We start from the raw sequence: 22,481 nt of genomic DNA, 5'->3' as shown, positions 1-22,481 counted from the left end.
ACAGAAGAGACAGAAGAGGGACAATAGAAATACGACAGAGGAGACAGAAGAGGGACAATAGAAATACGACAGAGGAGACAGAAGAGGGACAATAGAAAAACGACAGAGGAGACAGAAGAGGGACAATAGAAATACGACAGAGGAGACAGAAGAGGGACAATAGAAATACTACAGAGGAGACAGAAGAAGGACAATAGAAATACGACAGAGGAGACAGAAGAGGGACAATAGAAATACGACAGAGGAGACAGAGAAGAAAAAGTAAAATAAGACAAGACAGAGAAGGAAAAAAGAAAACTGACAGAGGAGACAGAAGAGGGATTTGAGATATAGGAAGGAAAGTAGACAAAGGAGGGCTACAAATTCAAACTGACCCTGATCTACATCCTTCATCACTCTGGAGATAAGCAGAACCAAAAGTGACCCTAATCCTCACCCTTCATAAGTCTGGATATAATCAAAGCCAGAATTTATCCATCTATCCAACATCAGTCAGAAGATACAAGGAGCAAGAACTCAACCTAATAATTGTTTTACGTGGATTTAGAGATTATTAGAATCTGGACTGACATGAACCCTCATCCTACTTCAGTCTGTAGATAATTGGCATTAAAACTGACCCCTATATCTCATCCTGGACTGTCCCCTCATTCTACATCAGTCTGGAGATGATCAAGACCTGGACTGTCCCCTCATTCTACATCAGTCTGGAGATGATCAAGACCTGGACTGTCCCCTCATTCTACATCAGTCTGGAGATGATCAAAACCTGGACTGTCCCCTCATTCTACATCAGTCTGGAGATGATCAAAACCTGGACTGTCCCCTCATTCTACATCAGTCTGGAGATGATCAAAACCTGGACTGTCCCTTCATTCTACATCAGTCTGGAGATGATCAAAACCTGGACTGTCCCTTCATTCTACATCAGTCTGGAGATGATCAAAACCTGGACTGTCCCTTCATTCTACATCAGTCTGGAGATGATCAGAACCTGGACTGTCCCTTCATTCTACATCAGTCTGGAGATGATCAGAACCTGGACTGTCCCCTCATTCTACATCAGTCTGGAGATTATCAGAACCTGGACTGTCCCCTCATTCTACATCAGTCTGGAGATGATCAGAACCTGGACATACCTCTCATTCTACATCAGTCTGGAGATGATCAGAACCTGGACATACCTCTCATTCTACATCAGTCTGGAGATGATCAGAACCTGGACATACCTCTCATTCTACATCAGTCTGGAGATAATCAGAACCTGGACATACCTCTCATTCTACATCAGTTTGGAGATAATCAGACCCTGACCTGACCCTTCATTCCACATCGGTCTGTAGATAATCAGACCCTGACCTGACCCTTCATTCCACATCAGTCTGGAGATTATCAGAACCTGGACTGTCCCCTCATTCTATATCAGTTTGGAGATAATCAGAACCTGACCTGACCCTTCATTCTACATCAGTCTGGAGATAATCAGAACCTGGACCGACCCAGGTAATGTAAGATTTTTGAAGGCTTGCATTTAGAATGTACAGGTATTGAATTAGACAAACATGGTCACTTTTGCTCCAGTTCTTCTGCAGTTTGGATGCAACCCAGAATTGCTAATCTAATCTGCAGAGATAACATGAACAGGGCAGTTTTATGAGAAAAAGAGACAAAGACAGCAAGGCTCTTACAAAATGTTCTCCAGAGATTTTGGACGTATAAAAATAGCAATAGGTTGTAGCTGAGCAGCCTGAAGACGTCTGACGGCATTAGCAGAAACATCCAGGATGCAGTGCTTGCCCTGAGAAAAGAATCATGGGAGATCTTTGTAAAAGGAACGATGTTAGAAAGCGGTCATAAGACAACTAAACTGCATCTTACAGCAAAACTCATCGAAGTATAACTAAAGGCAGCTTTTTTGTTTTGGATGAAGTGGAGAGGGATTCGTACCTGTCAGGATTTGAGCACTGTCTGTGTCCCTGTTAGGTAGACTCATCCTCTCTATTTGTCCTGGTGACTGTTATCACCAAGAGTGAAAGTGAAAACAAAAAAAAAATCACAAATTCTTTGTTGAACAGGGAAAGTAGGTAAATCTTCCAATGGGGACACTGATACTGGTGACAACCAATGATTCTCTCACTTTGAAGGGATTTTCCCTCACTTCCTGTTTTAGCTACGGGACAGGAAGGTAAAGTACTATCTTACCAACAGGACACAGATGAAAACAAAGCTGACAGGGGTTATAACCCTCCCTGACTCTACCCGAAATGATGCATTGTAGAGTGGGAAGGGGTTATAACTTCTCTTAGGTATTTATTCCTGTCTGTGTTCACATTACAAAGGTCTAGGGCCTGTGTTGGTGGATTTTGGGCCTGTGTTGGTGGATTTTGGGCCTGTGTTGGTGGATTTTGGGCCTGTGTTGGTGGATTTTGGGCTTGTGTTGGTGGGCAATGGCAGCATGCTTTTGATGTCAGTTTAAGAGGCTTCTGAGATCGTTCACAAATTTGCTAACCCACAAGTGAGCCCCTTCTGACCAGCTTCATTCTCATAGACTTGTATTGTGAGGAGCCGTTCTGACATGAACAAAAGCCTACTGACACAGGCCTTAACCCTACCTGCCCTGGTGACCGTTGTCTGCAGAAAGGAACAATCCAAAATGTTTGAGTTATCACCAAAACAAGAATAGAGAAGAAATCGTCCAACGGGGACCATTGTTCTGGTGACAACCGTCTTTGAAGAGATTTCCTCTCACTATTGTGTCTACAGGACAGGAAGTGAATGAAGTCTTTGAAATTGGATACAGATGGTAACCCCTCCCTACAATGTCCATAATTTAACACAATAGCAGATGCATGCAAGAGTGTAGAGGAAGAGGAGGAGATAAAGATGGGGTGAAGATGTAGTAATGAGGAGTGTAGAGGAAGAGGAGATAAAGATGGGGTGAAGATGTAGTAATGAGGAGTGTAGAGGAAGAGGAGGAGATAAAGATGGGGTGAAGATGTAGTAATGAGGAGTGTAGAGGAAGAGGAGGAGATAAAGATGGGGTGAAGATGTAGTAATGAGGAGTGTAGAGGAAGAGGAGGAGATAAAGATGGGGTGAAGATGTAGTAATGAGGAGTGTAGAGGAAGAGGAGGAGATAAAGATGGGGTGAAGATGTAGTAATGAGGAGTGTAGAAGAAGAGTAGGAGATAAAGATGGGGTGAAGATGTAGTAATAAGGAGTGTAGAGGAAGTGGAGGGTGATAAAGATGGGGTGAAGATGTAGTAATGAGGAGTGTAGAGGAAGAGGAGGAGATAAAGATGGGGTGAAGATGTAGTAATGAGGAGTGTAGAGGAAGAGAAGAAGATAAAGATGGGGTGAAGATGTAGTAATGAGGAGTGTAGAGGAAGTGGAGGGTGATAAAGATGGGGTGAAGATGTAGTAATGAGGAGTGTAGAGGAAGAGGAGGAGATAAAGATGGGGTGAAGATGTAGTAATGAGGAGTGTAGAGGAAGAGGAGGGTGATAAAGATGGGGTGAAGATGTAGTAATGAGGAGTGTAGAGGAAGAGGAGGAGATAAAGATGGGGTGAAGATGTAGTAATGAGGAGTGTAGAGGATGAGGAGGGTGATAAAGATGGGGTGAAGATGTAGTAATGAGGAGTGTAGAGGAAGAGGAGGAGATAAAGATGGGGTGAAGATGTAGTAATGAGGAGTGTAGAGGAAGTGGAGGGTGATAAAGATGGGGTGAAGATGTAGTAATGAGGAGTGTAGAGGAAGAGAAGAAGATAAAGATGGGGTGAAGATGTAGTAATGAGGAGTGTAGAGGAAGAGGAGGAGATAAAGATGGGGTGAAGATGTAGTAATGAGGAATGTAGAGGAAGAGGAGGAGATAAAGATGGGGTGAAGATGTAGTAATGAGGAGTGTAGAGGAAGAGGAGGAGATAAAGATGGGGTGAAGATGTAGTAATGAGGAGTGTAGAGGATGAGGAGGGTGATAAAGGTAGGATGGAGATGAAGCCATGAGGAGTGTAGAGGAAGTGGAGATGTAGCAATGAAAAGTAGAGGAAGAGGAGGGGGTGGAGATGTAGCAATGAGAAGTGTAGAGGAAGAGGAGGGGGTGAAGATGTAGTAATGAGGAATGTAGAGGAAGAGGAGGAGATAACGGTAGGATGGAGATGAAGCAATGAGGAGTGTAGAGGAGGAGGAGGAGCAGATAAAGGCAGGATGGAGATGAAGAGTGTAGAGTAAGATACTTACAGGATGGAGATGTAACAATGAGGAGTGTAGAGGAAAAGGGGGAGATAAAGATAGGATGGAGATGAAGCAGTGAGGAGTGTAGAGGAAGATACAGGATGGGGATGTAGCAATGATGAGTGTAAAGGAAGAGGGGGAGATAAAGGTAGGATGGAGATGAAGCAGTGAGTGTAGAGGAAGATACTTACAGGATGGGGATGTAGCAATGAGGAGTGCAGAGGAAGAGGGGGAGATAAAGGTAGGTTGGAGATGAAGCAAAGAGGAGTGTAGAGGAGAAGTAGATAAAGGTAGGATGGAGATGAAGCAATGAAGAATGTAGAGAAAGAGGAGGAGGTACAGAAGGGGTGGAGATGAAGCAATGAGTGTAGAGGAGGAGGATAAATATGGAGTGAAGATGCAGTAATGAGGAATGTGGAGGAAGAGGAGGACATAAAGGTAGGATGGAGATGAAGCCATGAGGAGTATAGAGGAAGAGGAGGGGTGGAGATGTAGCAATGAGGAGTATAGAGGAAGAGGAGGAGATAAAGGTAGGTTGGAGATGAAGCAAAGAGGAGTGTAGAGGAGAAGTAGATAAAGGCAGGATGGAGATGAAGCAATGAAGAATGTAGAGAAAGATACAGGATGGAGATGTAACAATCAGGAGTGTAGAGGAGGAGCAGATAAAGCTAGGATGGAGATGTAGTAATGAGGAGTGTAGAGGAAGAGGGGGAGATATAGGTAGTATGGAGATGGAGCAATGAGGAGTGAAGAGGAAGATACTGAGAGGATGGAGATGTAGCAATGAGGAGTAAGATACTGAGAGTTTGGAGATGTGGCAGTGAGGAGGAAGATACTGAGAGGATTGAGATGTGGCAATGAGGAGGAAGATACAGAGAGGATGAGAATGTGGCAATGAGGAGTGAAGAGGAAGATACTGAGGATAGAGATGTGGCAATGAGAAGTGAGGAGGATGATACTGAGAGGATGGAGATGTGGCAATGAGGAATAAGGAGGAAGATACCGAGAGGATGAGAATGTGGCAATGAGGAGTGAAGAGGAAGATACTGAAGATAGAGATGTGGCAATGAGGAGTGAAGAGGAAGATATTGAGGATAAATTGAACGTTAAATGTGTCATATATGAGTGTTCTTCATATGTCTCTGGTGTGTATAATTAAAGCTCTGAAGGCTGCAATTGGGCCATGCCATGTACCATGTATGTATTACAGTACTCAGCTCGGTAATGGATGAGATGGCAGATCTGCGCTTATAGACCGGCGTGTATACCACCATTTGATGCGAATGCTGCCGGCGGTAGGCCGCGGGCCTGTATCCACATATCAGCAGCATAGTACCACATGGACTCCGTACCACAAGGCGCCAAGCAGTGCAGACTCCGCGTGTAGGCTCATGTATATCTTACAACCACTACCGACCTGAACTGTATCTGGATGGATGTGTTTTAATAAAGATCGTATCGGGCCCATCCAGGTACAGACTGGCACTGCTTAACTACTGAATTTACATACCACTAGGAGCTAGTAGGACAGGAAGTCTGCTCTCCTCAGAGCTCATGGAGGGAGGGGAGGACTGGTAATAGATAATAGGAAAGGCTATGCTCCAATCGGAATGTACATCCTGTGTATAGGCACTCCCCATTGCATTGTTCTGTGGGAGGGGATTGACCTTATTCATGTGGGGGGGTGTGTGTCTGCTTGTAAATAAAAATCGGAGGCTGGAGTTGGATCGGCCTCTATGTGAATTCGAACAGCAACCTGAGAGTGTCGTGTGATCATTTCCAGAGCTAACCCAGTTGGAGGCGCAGGAATCTTGGGGCTAAGCTGCAGTCGTGGTAAGCGAGATTCGCACAGCTTTATGGGGGATTTCTGCCCATCCAACTGCGAGTACTCACTGTAAGGAGAAATTCGTTAAAAGCGAATTTCCAAGACAGCAATGAGAAGTGAAGAGGAAGATACCGAGAGAATGACAATGTGGCAATGAGGAGTGAGGAGGAAGATACCGAGAGGATGACAATGTGGCAATGAGGAGTGAGGAGGAAGATACCGAGAGGATGACAATGTGGCAATGAGGAGTGAGGAGGAAGATACCGAGAGGATGACAATGTGGCAATGAGGAGTGAGGAGGAAGATACCGAGAGGATGTCAATGTGGCAATGAGGAGTGAGGAGGAAGATACCGAGAGGATGACAATGTGGCAATGAGGAGTGAGGAGGAAGATACCGAGAGGATGACAATGTGGCAATGAGGAGTGAGGAGGAAGATACCGAGAGGATGACAATGTGGCAATGAGGAGTGAGGAGGAAGATACCGAGAGGATGACAATGTGGCAATGAGGAGTGAGGAGGAAGATACGGAGAGAATGACAATGTGGCAATGAGGAGTGAGGAGGAAGATACCGAGAGGATGACAATGTGGCAATGAGGAGTGAGGAGGAAGATACCGAGAGGATGACAATGTGGCAATGAGGAGTGAGGAGGAAGATACCGAGAGGATGACAATGCGGCAATGAGGAGCGAGGAGGAAGATACGGAGAGGATGACAATGTGGCAGTAGGGCATGTAGGTACATTTACATGAATGGACTATGACACCACTACCTGCTCGGCAACCTCCCTGACGCTCTGCACACTTGTCCCGTATAAGTGACCATTATACTGTCCAGCTTCAATAAACTTGTGACTCTGAATGTCTTTCTCCATCTTCTCCCGAGATGAGACAAAGTGGTAGTCTCTACCATCCACCTCGTAGTCCCGCTTGGGGCGTGTCGTATCTGTAGGAGGAGTCAGTGGTTAGATTGCAGAGTTCTGTCTAAACTGTGACCCTCCCAGCCTGGATTATATGGATCTTCTCACCACCTTGATTGGCCATCAGAAATAATTGATGACTCCCAATACACACAAATATACCCAGATTATATACTCCCAAGTACACAAGTATACCCAGATTATATACTCCCAAGTACACAAGTATACCCAGATTATATACTCCCAAGTACACAAGTATACCCAGATTATATACTCCCAAATACACAAGTATACCCAGATTATATACTCCCAATATACACAAGTATACCCAGATTATATACTCCCAATATACACAAGTATACCCAGATTATATACTCCCAAGTACACAAGTATACCCAGATTATATACTCCCAAGTACACAAGTATACACAGATTATATACTCCCAAGTACACAAGTATACCCAGATTATATACTTCAATATACACAAGTATACCCAGATTATATACTCCCAAGTACACAAGTATACACAGATTATATACTCCCAATATACACAAGTATACCCAGATTATATACTCCCAAGTACACAAGTATACACAGATTATATACTCCCAAGTACACAAGTATACCCAGATTATATACTCCCAAGTACACAAGTATACCCAGATTATATACTCCCAAGTACACTCCCAAGTACACAAGTATACCCAGATTATATACTCCCAAGTACACAAGTATACCCAGATTATATACTCCCAAGTACACAAGTATACCCAGATTATATACTCCCAAGTACACAAGTATACCCAGATTATATACTCCCAAGTACACAAGTATACCCAGATTATATACTCCCAAGTACACAAGTATACCCAGATTATATACTCCCAAGTACACAAGTATACCCAGATTATATACTCCCAATATACACAAGTATACCCAGATTATATACTCCCAAGTACACAAGTATACCCAGATTATATACTCCCAAGTACACAAGTATACCCAGATTATATACTCCCAATATACACAAGTATACACAGATTACATACTCCCAAGTACACAAGTATACCCAGATTATATACTCCCAAGTACACTCCCAAGTACACAAGTATACCCAGATTATATACTCCCAAGTACACAAGTATACCCAGATTATATACTCCCAAGTACACAAGTATACCCAGATTATATACTCCCAATATACACAAGTATACCCAGATTATATACTCCCAAGTACACAAGTATACCCAGATTATATACTCCCAAGTACACAAGTATACCCAGATTATATACTCCCAAGTACACAAGTATACCCAGATTATATACTCCCAATATACACAAGTATACCCAGATTATATCCTCCCAAGTACACAAGTATACCCAGATTATATACTCCCAATATACACAAGTATACACAGATTATATACTCCCAAGTACACAAGTATACCCAGATTATATACTCCCAAGTACACTCCCAAGTACACAAGTATACCCAGATTATATACTCCCAATATACACAAGTATACCCAGATTATATACTCCCAATATACACAAGTATACCCAGATTATATACTCCCAAGTACACAAGTATACCCAGATTATATACTCCCAAGTACACAAGTATACCCAGATTATATACTCCCAAGTACACAAGTATACCCAGATTATATACTCCCAAGTACACAAGTATACCCAGATTATATACTCCCAAGTACACTCCCAAGTACACAAGTATACCCAGATTATATACTCCCAAGTACACAAGTATACCCAGATTATATACTCCCAATATACACAAGTATACCCAGATTATATACTCCCAATATACACAAGTATACACAGATTATATACTCCCAAGTACACAAGTATACCCAGATTATATACTCCCAATATACACAAGTATACCCAGATTATATACTCCCAAGTACACAAGTATACCCAGATTATATACTCCCAAGTACACAAGTATACCCAGATTATATACTCCCAAGTACACAAGTATACCCAGATTATATACTCCCAAGTACACAAGTATACCCAGATTATATACTCCCAAGTACACAAGTATACACAGATTTCGTCTAATAAAGCAACGATTTAGAGTTTTGTAAAGTATATCTGAACTCAAGAACAAAAATGCCACATATTGCAGTTTACTGGTGCTTTGGTGAAACATTTGTTTTTTTCTGGGCTTTTCCCTATATTTTCCCTGGTGGTCCTGTGGATACTTCCTGCCCCTGAGTGGGTACGTTTATTCCTCCTCTATGAAGGGTGCCATGGTTGTCACCTACACAGGTTCCGCATATACTGTACAGTTGGATAAATGGCTCTATATTTAGGATGTATCCGGTCCATAAACCAGAGGCTCTGGGTGTACAGTTGGATAAATGGCTCTATATTTAGGATGTATCCGGTCTATAAACCAGAGGCTCTGGGTGTAGAGTTGGATAAATGGCTCTATATTTAGGACGTACCCGGTCTATAAACCAGAGGCTCTGGGTGTACGGTTGGATAAATGGCTCTATATTTAGGATGTATCCGGTCTATAAACCAAAGGCTTTGGGTGTACGGTTGGATAAATGGCTCTATATTTAGGATGTATCCGGTCTATAAACCAAAGGCTCTGGGTGTACGGTTGGATAAATGGCTCTATATTTAGGATGTATCCGGTCTATAAACCAGAGGCTCTGGATGGACGGTTGGATAAATGGCTCTATATTTAGGATGTATCCGGTCCATAAACCAGAGGCTCTGGATGGACGGTTGGATAAATGGCTCTATATTTAGGACGTATCCGGTCTATAAACCAGAGACTGGATGGACGGTTGGATAAATGGCTCTATATTTAGGACGTACCCGGTCTATAAACCAGAGGCTCTGGGTGTACAGTTGGATAAATGGCTCTATATTTAGGACGTACCCGGTCTATAAACCAGAGGCTCTGGGTGTACAGTTGGATAAATGGCTCTATATTTAGGATGTATCCGGTCTATAAACCAAAGGCTCTGGGTGTACGGTTGGATAAATGGCTCTATATTTAGGATGTATCCGGTCTATAAACCAGAGGCTCTGGATGGACGGTTGGATAAATGGCTCTATATTTAGGATGTATCCGGTCCATAAACCAGAGGCTCTGGATGGACGGTTGGATAAATGGCTCTATATTTAGGACGTATCCGGTCTATAAACCAGAGACTGGATGGACGGTTGGATAAATGGCTCTATATTTAGGACGTACCCGGTCTATAAACCAGAGGCTCTGGATGGACAGTTGGATAAATGGCTCTATATTTAGGATGTATCCGGTCTATAAACCAGAGGCTCTGGGTGTACAGTTGGATAAATGGCTCTATATTTAGGATGTATCCGGTCTATAAACCAGAGGCTCTGGGTGTACAGTTGGATAAATGGCTCTATATTTAGGACATATCCAGTCCATAAACCAGAGGCTCTGGGTGTACAGTTGGATAAATGGCTCTATATTTAGGACGTACCCGGTCTATAAACCAGAGGCTCTGGGTGTACAGTTGGATAAATGGCTCTATATTTAGGACATATCCGGTCCATAAACCAGAGGCTCTGGGTGTACAGTTGGATAAATGGCTCTATATTTAGGATGTATCCGGTCCATAAACCAGAGGCTCTGGATGGACGGTTGGATAAATGGCTCTATATTTAGGATGTATCCGGTCCATAAACCAGAGGCTCTGGATGGACGGTTGGATAAATGGCTCTATATTTAGGATGTATCCGGTCCATAAACCAGAGGCTCTGGGTGTACAGTTGGATAAATGGTTCTATATTTAGGATGTATCCGGTCTATAAACCAGAGGCTCTGGGTGTACAGTTGGATAAATGGCTCTATATTTAGGATGTATCCGGTCTATAAACCAGAGGCTCTGGGTGTACAGTTGGATAAATGGCTCTATATTTAGGATGTATCCGGTCTATAAACCAGAGGCTCTGGGTGTACAGTTGGATAAATGGCTCTATATTTAGGATGTATCCGGTCCATAAACCAGAGGCTCTGGGTGTACAGTTGGATAAATGGCTCTATATTTAGGATGTATCCGGTCCATAAACCAGAGGCTCTGGGTGGACGGTTGGATAAATGGCTCTATATTTAGGACGTATCCGGTCTATAAACCAGAGACTGGATGGACGGTTGGATAAATGGCTCTATATTTAGGATGTATCCGGTCTATAAACCAGAGGCTCTGGGTGTACAGTTGGATAAATGGTTCTATATTTAGGATGTATCCGGTCTATAAACCAGAGGCTCTGGGTGTACAGTTGGATAAATGGCTCTATATTTAGGACGTACCCGGTCTATAAACCAGAGGCTCTGGGTGTACAGTTGGATAAATGGCTCTATATTTAGGACATATCCAGTCCATAAACCAGAGGCTCTGGGTGTACAGTTGGATAAATGGCTCTATATTTAGGATGTATCCGGTCTATAAACCAGAGGCTCTGGGTGTACAGTTGGATAAATGGTTCTATATTTAGGATGTATCCGGTCTATAAACCAGAGGCTCTGGATGGACAGTTGGATAAATGGCTCTATATTTAGGATGTATCCGGTCCATAAACCAGAGGCTCTGGATGGACGGTTGGATAAATGGCTCTATATTTAGGACGTATCCGGTCTATAAACCAGAGACTGGATGGACGGTTGGATAAATGGCTCTATATTTAGGACGTATCCGGTCTATAAACCAGAGACTGGATGGACGGTTGGATAAATGGCTCTATATTTAGGATGTATCCGGTCTATAAACCAGAGGCTCTGGGTGTACAGTTGGATAAATGGCTCTATATTTAGGACATATCCGGTCCATAAACCAGAGGCTCTGGGTGTACAGTTGGATAAATGGCTCTATATTTAGGACGTACCCGGTCTATAAACCAGAGGCTCTGGGTGTACAGTTGGATAAATGGCTCTATATTTAGGACATATCCAGTCCATAAACCAGAGGCTCTGGGTGTACAGTTGGATAAATGGCTCTATATTTAGGACATATCCAGTCCATAAACCAGAGGCTCTGGGTGTACAGTTGGATAAATGGCTCTATATTTAGGACGTATCCGGTCTATAAACCAGAGACTGGATGGACGGTTGGATAAATGGCTCTATATTTAGGACGTACCCGGTCTATAAACCAGAGGCTCTGGGTGTACAGTTGGATAAATGGTTCTATATTTAGGATGTATCCGGTCTATAAACCAGAGGCTCTGGGTGTACAGTTGGATAAATGGCTCTATATTTAGGACGTACCCGGTCTATAAACCAGAGGCTCTGGGTGTACAGTTGGATAAATGGCTCTATATTTAGGACGTACCCGGTCTATAAACCAGAGACTGGATGGACGGTTGGATAAATGGCTCTATATTTAGGATGTATCCGGTCTATAAACCAGAGGCTCTGGATGGACAGTTGGATAAATGGCTCTATATTTAGGATGTATCCGGTCTATAAACCAGAGGCTCTGGATGGACAGTTGGATAAATGGCTCTATATTTAGGACGTACCCGGTCTATAAACCAGAGACTGGATGGACGGTTGGATAAATGGCTCTATATTTAGGACGTACCCGGTCTATAAACCAGAGGCTCTGGATGGACGGTTGGATAAATGGCTCTATATTTAGGATGTATCCGTTCCATAAACCAGAGGCTCTGGGTGTACAGTTGGATAAATGGTTCTATATTTAGGATGTATCCGGTCCATAAACCAGAGGCTCTGGATGGACGGTTGGATAAATGGCTCTATATTTAGGACGTATCCGGTCTATAAACCAGAGACTGGATGGACGGTTGGATAAATGGCTCTATATTTAGGACATATCCAGTCCATAAACCAGAGGCTCTGGGTGTACAGTTGGATAAATGGCTCTATATTTAGGACATATCCAGTCCATAAACCAGAGGCTCTGGGTGTACAGTTGGATAAATGGCTCTATATTTAGGACATATCCAGTCCATAAACCAGAGGCTCTGGGTGTACAGTTGGATAAATGGCTCTATATTTAGGACGTATCCGGTCTATAAACCAGAGACTGGATGGACGGTTGGATAAATGGCTCTATATTTAGGACGTACCCGGTCTATAAACCAGAGGCTCTGGGTGTACAGTTGGATAAATGGCTCTATATTTAGGATGTATCCGGTCCATAAACCAGAGGCTCTGGATGGACGGTTGGATAAATGGCTCTATATTTAGGATGTATCCGGTCTATAAACCAGAGGCTCTGGATGGACGGTTGGATAAATGGCTCTATATTTAGGATGTATCCGGTCCATAAACCAGAGGCTCTGGGTGTACAGTTGGATAAATGGCTCTATATTTAGGATGTATCCGGTCTATAAACCAGAGGCTCTGGATGGACGGTTGGATAAATGGCTCTATATTTAGGACGTACCCGGTCTATAAACCAGAGGCTCTGGATGGACGGTTGGATAAATGGCTCTATATTTAGGATGTATCCGGTCTATAAACCAGAGGCTCTGGATGGACGGTTGGATAAATGGCTCTATATTTAGGATGTACCCGGTCTATAAACCAGAGGCTCTGGGTGTACAGTTGGATAAATGGCTCTATATTTAGGACGTACCCGGTCTATAAACCAGAGACTGGATGGACGGTTGGATAAATGGCTCTATATTTAGGACGTACCCGGTCTATAAACCAGAGGCTCTGGATGGACGGTTGGATAAATGGCTCTATATTTAGGATGTATCCGGTCTATAAACCAGAGGCTCTGGATGGACGGTTGGATAAATGGCTCTATATTTAGGACGTACCCGGTCTATAAACCAGAGACTGGATGGACGGTTGGATAAATGGCTCTATATTTAGGACGTACCCGGTCTATAAACCAGAGGCTCTGGATGGACGGTTGGATAAATGGCTCTATATTTAGGATGTATCCGGTCTATAAACCAGAGGCTCTGGATGGACGGTTGGATAAATGGCTGTATATTTAGGATGTACCCGGTCTATAAACCAGAGGCTCTGGGTGTACAGTTGGATAAATGGCTCTATATTTAGGATGTATCCGGTCTATAAACCAGAGGCTCTGGATGGACGGTTGGATAAATGGCTCTATATTTAGGATGTATCCGGTCTATAAACCAGAGGCTCTGGATGGACGGTTGGATAAATGGCTCTATATTTAGGATGTATCCGGTCTATAAACCAGAGGCTCTGGATGGACGGTTGGATAAATGGCTCTATATTTAGGATGTATCCGGTCCATAAACCAGAGGCTCTGGATGGACGGTTGGATAAACTGATATGGAGTAATAATTGCTGTCATGACGGCGGGATGTTTTCGCGGCTTTGCTGTATACAGTGCCGTGTTTTAGGGTCCAAGCTTATTACAAACAACCTGTCAGGCTGTAACAAAGTAAATCCTCCAATAGAAATACTCACGTGGGACACATGAGCCAAACTTATCTGGAAACTCAGAAAGAAGGTCGTCGTTTACTCGGTCCTTCCCGGGACCCAGGATTATAATAGGACGAGCATAATGAACTGAGGAGAGAAGAAGGTGAAGGACCTGACATCAGTCATATATAGAGAACATTCAGGGCTCCATACGCCCAACGTCCATGTGGTCACCTGCTAGCTCTTTGTTACTTTTGAGGACTCCAGAATATGATCTCCCCATAATAGTTTCTACCCACCTCTGGCTTTGGCATTCCCAGTCCCCGTCTTGCATTGCAAATTGAAAATGAAATAGGGGAACTCAAACACGGAGCTGCCACCACTGGAGTTCCTGACATATTATAAGTGTTTTGAGACTTTACAAGGAATGGCTGATAGAAGGCACCTACCTTCCATCTGTAAGACGGATTCATAACTAAGCACTACGTCTTCCCGATCTTAAAGAGAAAAAAGGAAACTCATCAGAGGCACCAAAATCATCGGCAGTGCAAATCATTCACAAATACTGCACCCCAACACCATGCACACAAGAATAGTGGGGGGATACCGGAGAGGAGCAGAGCTGTATCTATCAGGCAATGGGTACAGAAGGGGGGAGGAGAATAGGGGGGGGGTATACAGACAGGAATGATGGAGGTGTAGAGGAGGGGGGGGGATATACAGATAGGAATGATGGAGGTGTAGAGGAGGGGGATATACAGACAGGAATGATGGAGGTGTAGAGGAGGGGGGGGATATACAAACAGGAATGATGGAGGTGTAGAGGAGGGGGGGCGATATACAGACAGGAATGATGGAGGTGTAGAGGAGGGGGGATATACAGACAGGAATGATGGAGGTGTAGAGGACGGGGGGGGATATACAGATAGGAATGATGGAGGTGTAGAGGAGGGGGGGGGATATACAGACAGGAATGATGGAGGTGTAGAGGAGGGGGGATATACAAACAGGAATGATGGAGGTGTAGAGGAGGGGGGGATATACAGACAGGAATGATGGAGGTGTAAAGGTAGAGGGGGGGGGGATATACAAACAGGAATGATGGAGGTGTAGAGGAGGGGGATATACAGACAGGAATGATGGAGGTGTAGAGGAGGGGGGGGATATACAAACAGGAATGATGGAGGTGTAGAGGAGGGGGGGCGATATACAGACAGGAATGATGGAGGTGTAGAGGAGGGGGGATATACAGACAGGAATGATGGAGGTGTAGAGGACGGGGGGGGATATACAGATAGGAATGATGGAGGTGTAGAGGAGGGGGGGGGATATACAGACAGGAATGATGGAGGTGTAGAGGAGGGGGGATATACAAACAGGAATGATGGAGGTGTAGAGGAGGGGGGGATATACAGACAGGAATGATGGAGGTGTAAAGGTAGAGGGGGGGGGGGATATACAGACAGGAATGATGGAGGTGTAAAGGTAGAGGAGGGGGGGGGGGATATACAGACAGGAATGATGGAGGTGTAGAGGAGGGGGGATATACAGACAGGAATGATGGAGGTGTAGAGGAGGGGGGGGGGATATACAGATAGGAATGATGGAGGTGTAGAGGAGGGGGATATACAGACAGGAATGATGGAGGTGTAGAGGAGGGGGGATATACAAACAGGAATGATGGAGGTGTAGAGGAGGGGGGGCGATATACAGACAGGAATGATGGAGGTGTAGAGGAGGGGGGGATATACAGACAGGAATGATGGAGGTGTAGAGGACGGGGGGATATACAGATAGGAATGATGGAGGTGTAGAGGAGGGGGGGGATATACAGATAGGAATGATGGAGGTGTAGAGAAGGGGGATATACAGACAGGAATGATGGAGGTGTAGAGGAGGGGGGGATATACAGACAGGAATGATGGAGGTGTAGAGGAGGGGGGATATACAAACAGGAATGATGGAGGTGTAGAGGAGGGGGGGGATATACAGACAGGAATGATGGAGGTGTAAAGGTAGAGGGGGGGGATATACAGACAGGAATGATGGAGGTGTAAAGGTAGAGGAGGGGGGGATATACAGACAGGAATGATGGAGGTGTAAAGGTAGAGGAGGGGGGGGGGATATACAGACAGGAATGATGGAGGTGTAGAGGAGAAGGGGGGGGGGATATACAGACAGGAATGATGGAGGTGTAGAGGAGGGGGATATACAGACAGGAAAGATGGAGGTGTAGAGGAGGGGGGGATATACAAACAGGAATGATGGAGGTGTAGAGGAGGGGGGGGGGGGGTATACAAACAGGAATGATGGAGGTGTAGAGGAGGGGGGATATACAGACAGGAATGATGGAGGTGTAGAGGAAGAGGAGGGGGGGGGTATACAGACAGGAATGATGGAGGTGTAAGGGAAGAGGAGAAGGGGGGGTATACAGACAGGAATGATGGAGGTGTAGAGGAGGGGGATATACAGACAGGAATGATGGAGGTGTAGAGGAAGAGGAGGGGGGGGGTATACAGACAGGAATGATGGAGGTGTAAAGGAAGAGGAGGGGGGGGGGATATACAGACAGGAATGATGGAGGTGTAGAGGAGGGGGGGGATATACAGACAGGAATGATGGAGGTGTAGAGGAGGGGGGGGGATATACAGACAGGAATGATGGAGGTGTAAAGGAAGAGGAGGGGGGGGATATACAGACAGGAATGATGGAGGTGTAAAGGAAGAGGAGGGGGGGGGGATATACAGACAGGAATGATGGAGGTGTAAAGGAAGAGGAGGGGGGGGATATACAGACAGGAATGATGGAGGTGTAGAGGAGGGGGGGGGATATACAGACAGGAATGATGGAGGTGTAAAGGTAGAGGAGGGGGGGGGATATACAGACAGGAATGATGGAGGTGTAAAGGAGGGGGGGATATACAGACAGGAATGATGGAGGTGTAGAGGAGGGGGAGGATATACAGACAGGAATGATGGAGGTGTAAAGGAGGGGGGGGATATACAGACAGGAATGATGGAGGTGTAGAGGAGGGGGGGGGGTATACAGACAGGAATGATGGAGGTGTAGAGGAGGGGGGGGGGATATACAGACAGGAATGATGGAGGTGTAAAGGTAGAGGAGGGGGGGGGATATACAGACAGGAATGATGGAGGTGTAAAGGAGGGGGGGATATACAGACAGGAATGATGGAGGTGTAGAGGAGGGGGAGGATATACAGACAGGAATGATGGAGGTGTAAAGGAGGGGGGGATATACAGACAGGAATGATGGAGGTGTAGAGGAGGGGGGGGGGTATACAGACAGGAATGATGGAGGTGTAGAGGAGGGGGGGGGATATACAGACAGGAATGATGGAGGTGTAAAGGAGGGGGATATACAGACAGGAATGATGGAGGTGTAGAGGAGAAGGGGGGGGGGGGGGATATACAGACAGGAATGATGGAGGTGTAAAGGAAGAGGAGAAGGGGGGGGGGGTATACAGACAGGAATGATGGAGGTGTAGAGGAGGGGGATATACAGACAGGAATGATGGAGGTGTAGAGGAGGGGGGGGGGGGGGGTATACAGACAGGAATGATGGAGGTGTAGAGGAGGGGGGGGGATATACAGACAGGAATGATGGAGGTGTAGGGGGGGGGGGGATATACAGACAGGAATGATGGAGATGTAAAGGAAGAGGGGGGGGGATATACAGACAGGAACGATGGAGGTGAAGAAGTGGGGGTACAGGGGAAGATACAGGCAGGATAGAGGTGAAGAGATGGGGGTACAGGGGGAGATACAGGCAGGATGGAGGTGAAGAAGTGGGGGTACAGGGGGAGATACAGGCAGGATGGAGGTGAAGTAGTGGGGGTACAGGGGAAGATACAGGCAGGATGGAGGTGAAAAAGTGGGGGTACAGGGGGAGATACAGGCAGGATGGAGGTGAAAAAGTGGGGGTACAGGGGGAGATACAGACAGGATGGAGGTGAAGAAGTGGGGGTACAGGGGGAGATACAGGCAGGATGGAGGTGAAAAAGTGGGGGTACAGGGGGAGATACAGGCAGGATGGAGGTGAAAAAGTGGGGGTACAGGGGGAGATAAAGACAGGATGGAGGTGAAGAAGTGGGGGTACAGGGGGAGATACAGGCAGGATGGAGGTGAAAAAGTGGGGGTACAGGGGGAGATGCAGACAGGATGGAGGTGAAGTGGGGGTACAGGGGGAGATACAGGCAGGATGGAGGTGAAAAAGTGGGGGTACAGGGGGAGATACAGGCAGGATGGAGGTGTAGAAGTGGGGGTACAGGGGGAGATACAGGCAGGATGGAGGTGTAGAAGTGGGGGTACAGGGGGAGATACAGGCAGGATGGAGGTGTAGAAGTGGGGGTACAGGGGGAGATACAGGCAGGATGGAGGTGAAAAAGTGGGGGTACAGGGGGAGATACAGGCAGGATGGAGGTGTAGAAGTGGGGGTACAGGGGGAGATACATACTCTGGGAGCCTGTGGTGCTGCTTCGATCCTGTGCAGCGGAGGAGAGAATTGTAAAGGAAGATTCAGTCAGACGGGGAGAGAGGTTAGTGAGAGTCAGTCAGCAGCCGCTGCACACCCAACGAGACCAACCATGGACACAACTGGAGCAACACTGACCCCACCCTGGACAGAGGCAGTATACATCACTGTATTCCGTACCCCAGATCCCCCCTCCCATCACCGTATTCTGTACCCCAAATCCTCCCTCCCCCACATCACTGTATTCCGTACCCCAGATCCCCCCTCCCATCACCGTATTCTGTACCCCAAATCCTCCCTCCCCCACATCACTGTATTCCGTACCCCAGATCCCCCCTCCCATCACTGTATTCTGTACCCCAGATACCTCCCCCACATCACCATATTCTGTACCCCAGATCCCCCCTCCCATCACCATATTCTGTACCCCAGATCCCTCCTCCCATCACTGTATTCTGTACCCCAGATACCTCCTCCTATCAACGTATTCTGTACCCCAGATCCCCCCTCCCATCACCATATTCTGTACCCCAAATCCTCCCTCCCCCACATCACCGTATTCTGTACCCCAGATCCCCCCTCCCATCACCATATTCTGTACCCCAGATACCTCCTCCCATCACTGTATTCTGTACCCCAGATCCCCCCTCCCATCACCATATTCTGTACCCCAAATCCTCCCTCCCCCACATCACTGTATTCTGTACCCCAGATCCCTCCCCCACATCACCATATTCTGTACCCCAGATCCCCCCTCCCATCACCATATTCTGTACCCCAGATCCCCCGTCCCATCACCATATTCCGTACCCCAGATCCCTCCTCCCATCAACGTATTCTGTACCCCAGATCCCCCCTCCCATCACCATATTCTGTACCCCAAATCCTCCCTCCCCTACATCACTGTATTCTGTACCCCAGATCCCTCCTCCCATCACCATATTCTGTACCCCAGATACCTCCTCCCATCACCATATTCTGTACCCCAAATCCTCCCTCCCCCATATCACTGTATTCTGTACCCCAGATCCCTCCTCCCATCACCGTATTCTGTACCCCAGATCCCTCCTCCCATCACCATATTCTGTACCCCAGATACCTCCTCCCATCACCATATTCTGTACCCCAAATCCTCCCTCCCCCATATCACTGTATTCTGTACCCCAGATCCCTCCTCCCATCACCGTATTCTGTACCCCAGATCCCTCCTCCTATCACTGTATTCTGTACCCCAGATCCCCCCTCCCATCACCGTATTCTGTACCCCAGATCCCCCGTCCCATCACCATATTCTGTACCCCAGATCCCCCGTCCCATCACCGTATTCTGTACCCCAGATCCCCCGTCCCATCACCGTATTCTGTACCCCAGATCCCCCCTCCCATCACCATATTCTGTACTCCAAATCCTCCCTCCCCCACATCACTGTATTCTGTACCCCAAATCCCCCTCCCCCACATCACTGTATTCTGTACCCCACTCCCCCCACCATATCATTGTATTTTGTACCCCACTTCCCCCCACCACATCACTTTATACTGTACCCCACTTCCCCCCCACCACCACATCACTGTATTCTGTACCCCACAACCCCCCACCTCCACCACATCACTGTATTCTGTACCCCCCTTCCCCCCACCACATCACTGTGTTCTGTACCCCACATACCTTTGTATTGCACCCCCCTGTATTCAGGACTTGATGTCCCGTGCCCAGCAGAGGTACGAATGACCTCATGTATCATATCCACAGAAAGATCAACAGACATCACAACATCACAACATGATCTCACCTTTACCTTTAACCGAGACCATTCCCGCCTTTCCACTCTGCAATGACAAGAGCAAAACCCTCACTGATTGGACAATGAGCGACGTGTGACAGTATGGTGCAGGACTCTCACTATACCCCTGATGGCCCCCCATGACTACTCCTGGGGGGTTCTATCTCTAGTCTCAGAGGAGAGGTGCAGGACTCTCACTATACCCCTGATGGCCCCCATGACTACACCTGGGGGGTTCTATCTCTAGCCTCAGAGGAGAGGTGCAGGACTCTCACTATACCCCTGATGGCCCCCATGACTACACCTGGGGGGTTCTATCTCTAGTCTCAGAGGAGAGGTGCAGGACTCTCACTATACCCCTGATGGCCCCCCATGACTACACCTGGGGGGTTCTATCTCTAGTCTCAGAGGAGAGGTGCAGGACTCTCACTATACCCCTGATGGCCCCCATGACTACACCTGGGGGGTTCTATCTCTAGTCTCAGAGGAGAGGTGCAGGACTCTCACTATACCCCTGATGGCCCCCCATGACTACACCTGGGGGGTTCTATCTCTAGCCTCAGAGGAGAGGTGCAGGACTCTCACTATACCCCTGATGGCCCCCCATGACTACACCTGGGGGGTTCTATCTCTAGCCTCAGAGGAGAGGTGCAGGACTCTCACTATACCCCTGATGGCCCCCATGACTACACCTGGGGGGTTCTATCTCTAGCCTCAGAGGAGAGGTGCAGGACTCTCACTATACCCCTGATGGCCCCCATGACTACACCTGGGGGGTTCTATCTCTAGTCTCAGAGGAGAGGTGCAGGACTCACTATACCCCTGATGGCCCCCATGACTACTCCTGGGGGGTTCTATCTCTAGTCTCAGAGGAGAGGTGCAGGACTCTCACTATACCCCTGATGGTCCCCATGACTACACCTGGGGGGTTCTATCTCTAGTCTCAGAGGAGAGGTGCAGGACTCTCACTATACCCCTGATGGCCCCCCATTAATACACCTGGGGGGTTCTATCTCTAGTCTCAGAGGAGAGGTGCAGGACTCTCACTATACCCCTGATGGCCCCCATGACTACACCTGGGGGGTTCTATCTCTAGTCTCAGAGGAGAGGTGCAGGACTCTCACTATACCCCTGATGGCCCCCCATGACTACACCTGGGGGGTTCTATCTCTAGTCTCAGAGGAGAGGTGCAGGACTCTCACTATACCCCTGATGGCCCCCCATGACTACACCTGGGGGGTTCTATCTCTAGTCTCAGAGGAGAGGTGCAGGACTCTCATTATACCCCTGATGGCCCCCCATGACTACACCTGGGGGGTTCTATCTCTAGTCTCAGAGGAGAGGTGCAGGACTCTCACTATACCCCTGATGGCCCCCCATTAATACACCTGGGGGTTCTATCTCTAGTCTCAGAGGAGAGGTGCAGGACTCTCACTATACCCCTGATGGCCCCCCATGACTACACCTGGGGGGTTCTATCTCTAGTCTCAGAGGAGAGGTGCAGGACTCTCACTATACCCCTGATGGCCCCCCATGAATACACCTGGGGGGTTCTATCTCTAGTCTCAGAGGAGAGGTGCAGGACTCTCACTATACCCCTGATGGCCCCCCATGACTACTCCTGGGGGGTTCTCTCTCTAGTTTCAGGGGTCCTTTGTCTTAGAGGAGAGGTGCAGGACTCTCACTATACCCCTGATGGCCCCCATGACTACACCTGGGGGGTTCTATCTCTAGTCTCAGAGGAGAGGTGCAGGACTCTCATTATACCCCTGATGGCCCCCCATGACTACACCTGGGGGGTTCTATCTCTAGTCTCAGAGGAGAGGTGCAGGACTCTCACTAT

The 22,481-nt window shown here is 46.8% G+C and overlaps 1 protein-coding gene across 2 annotated transcripts in view; it reads right to left on the bottom strand.

Moving 5' to 3' along the window:
- Window positions 1-22,481, bottom strand: part of DLG4 (discs large MAGUK scaffold protein 4) — a 53,464-nt gene that overhangs the window by 5,496 nt on the left and 25,487 nt on the right. The window contains exons 12-17 of one of the 2 annotated variants that reach the window (XM_089667108.1): window positions 20,648-20,684; window positions 18,838-18,865; window positions 14,814-14,861; window positions 14,410-14,511; window positions 6,827-6,999; window positions 1,689-1,798 (exon numbers count right to left, since the gene is read on the bottom strand). In XM_089667108.1, coding sequence (XP_089523234.1) covers window positions 1,689-1,798; window positions 6,827-6,999; window positions 14,410-14,511; window positions 14,814-14,861; window positions 18,838-18,865; window positions 20,648-20,684 — 498 coding nt within the window. The remainder of the gene's footprint in view (window positions 1-1,688; window positions 1,799-6,826; window positions 7,000-14,409; window positions 14,512-14,813; window positions 14,862-18,837; window positions 18,866-20,647; window positions 20,685-22,481) is intronic. The other variant, XM_089667109.1, reaches the window with a different exon arrangement.

This window comes from Staurois parvus, unplaced genomic scaffold (genome assembly GCF_062004578.1).
Source record: "Staurois parvus isolate SC_StPar_1 unplaced genomic scaffold, SC_StPar_1.0 ptg003030l, whole genome shotgun sequence".
Lineage (NCBI taxonomy): Eukaryota > Metazoa > Chordata > Amphibia > Anura > Ranidae > Staurois > Staurois parvus.
Note: the sequence above shows the minus strand (reverse complement) of the source record. Positions and strands in the feature narration are given on the sequence as shown.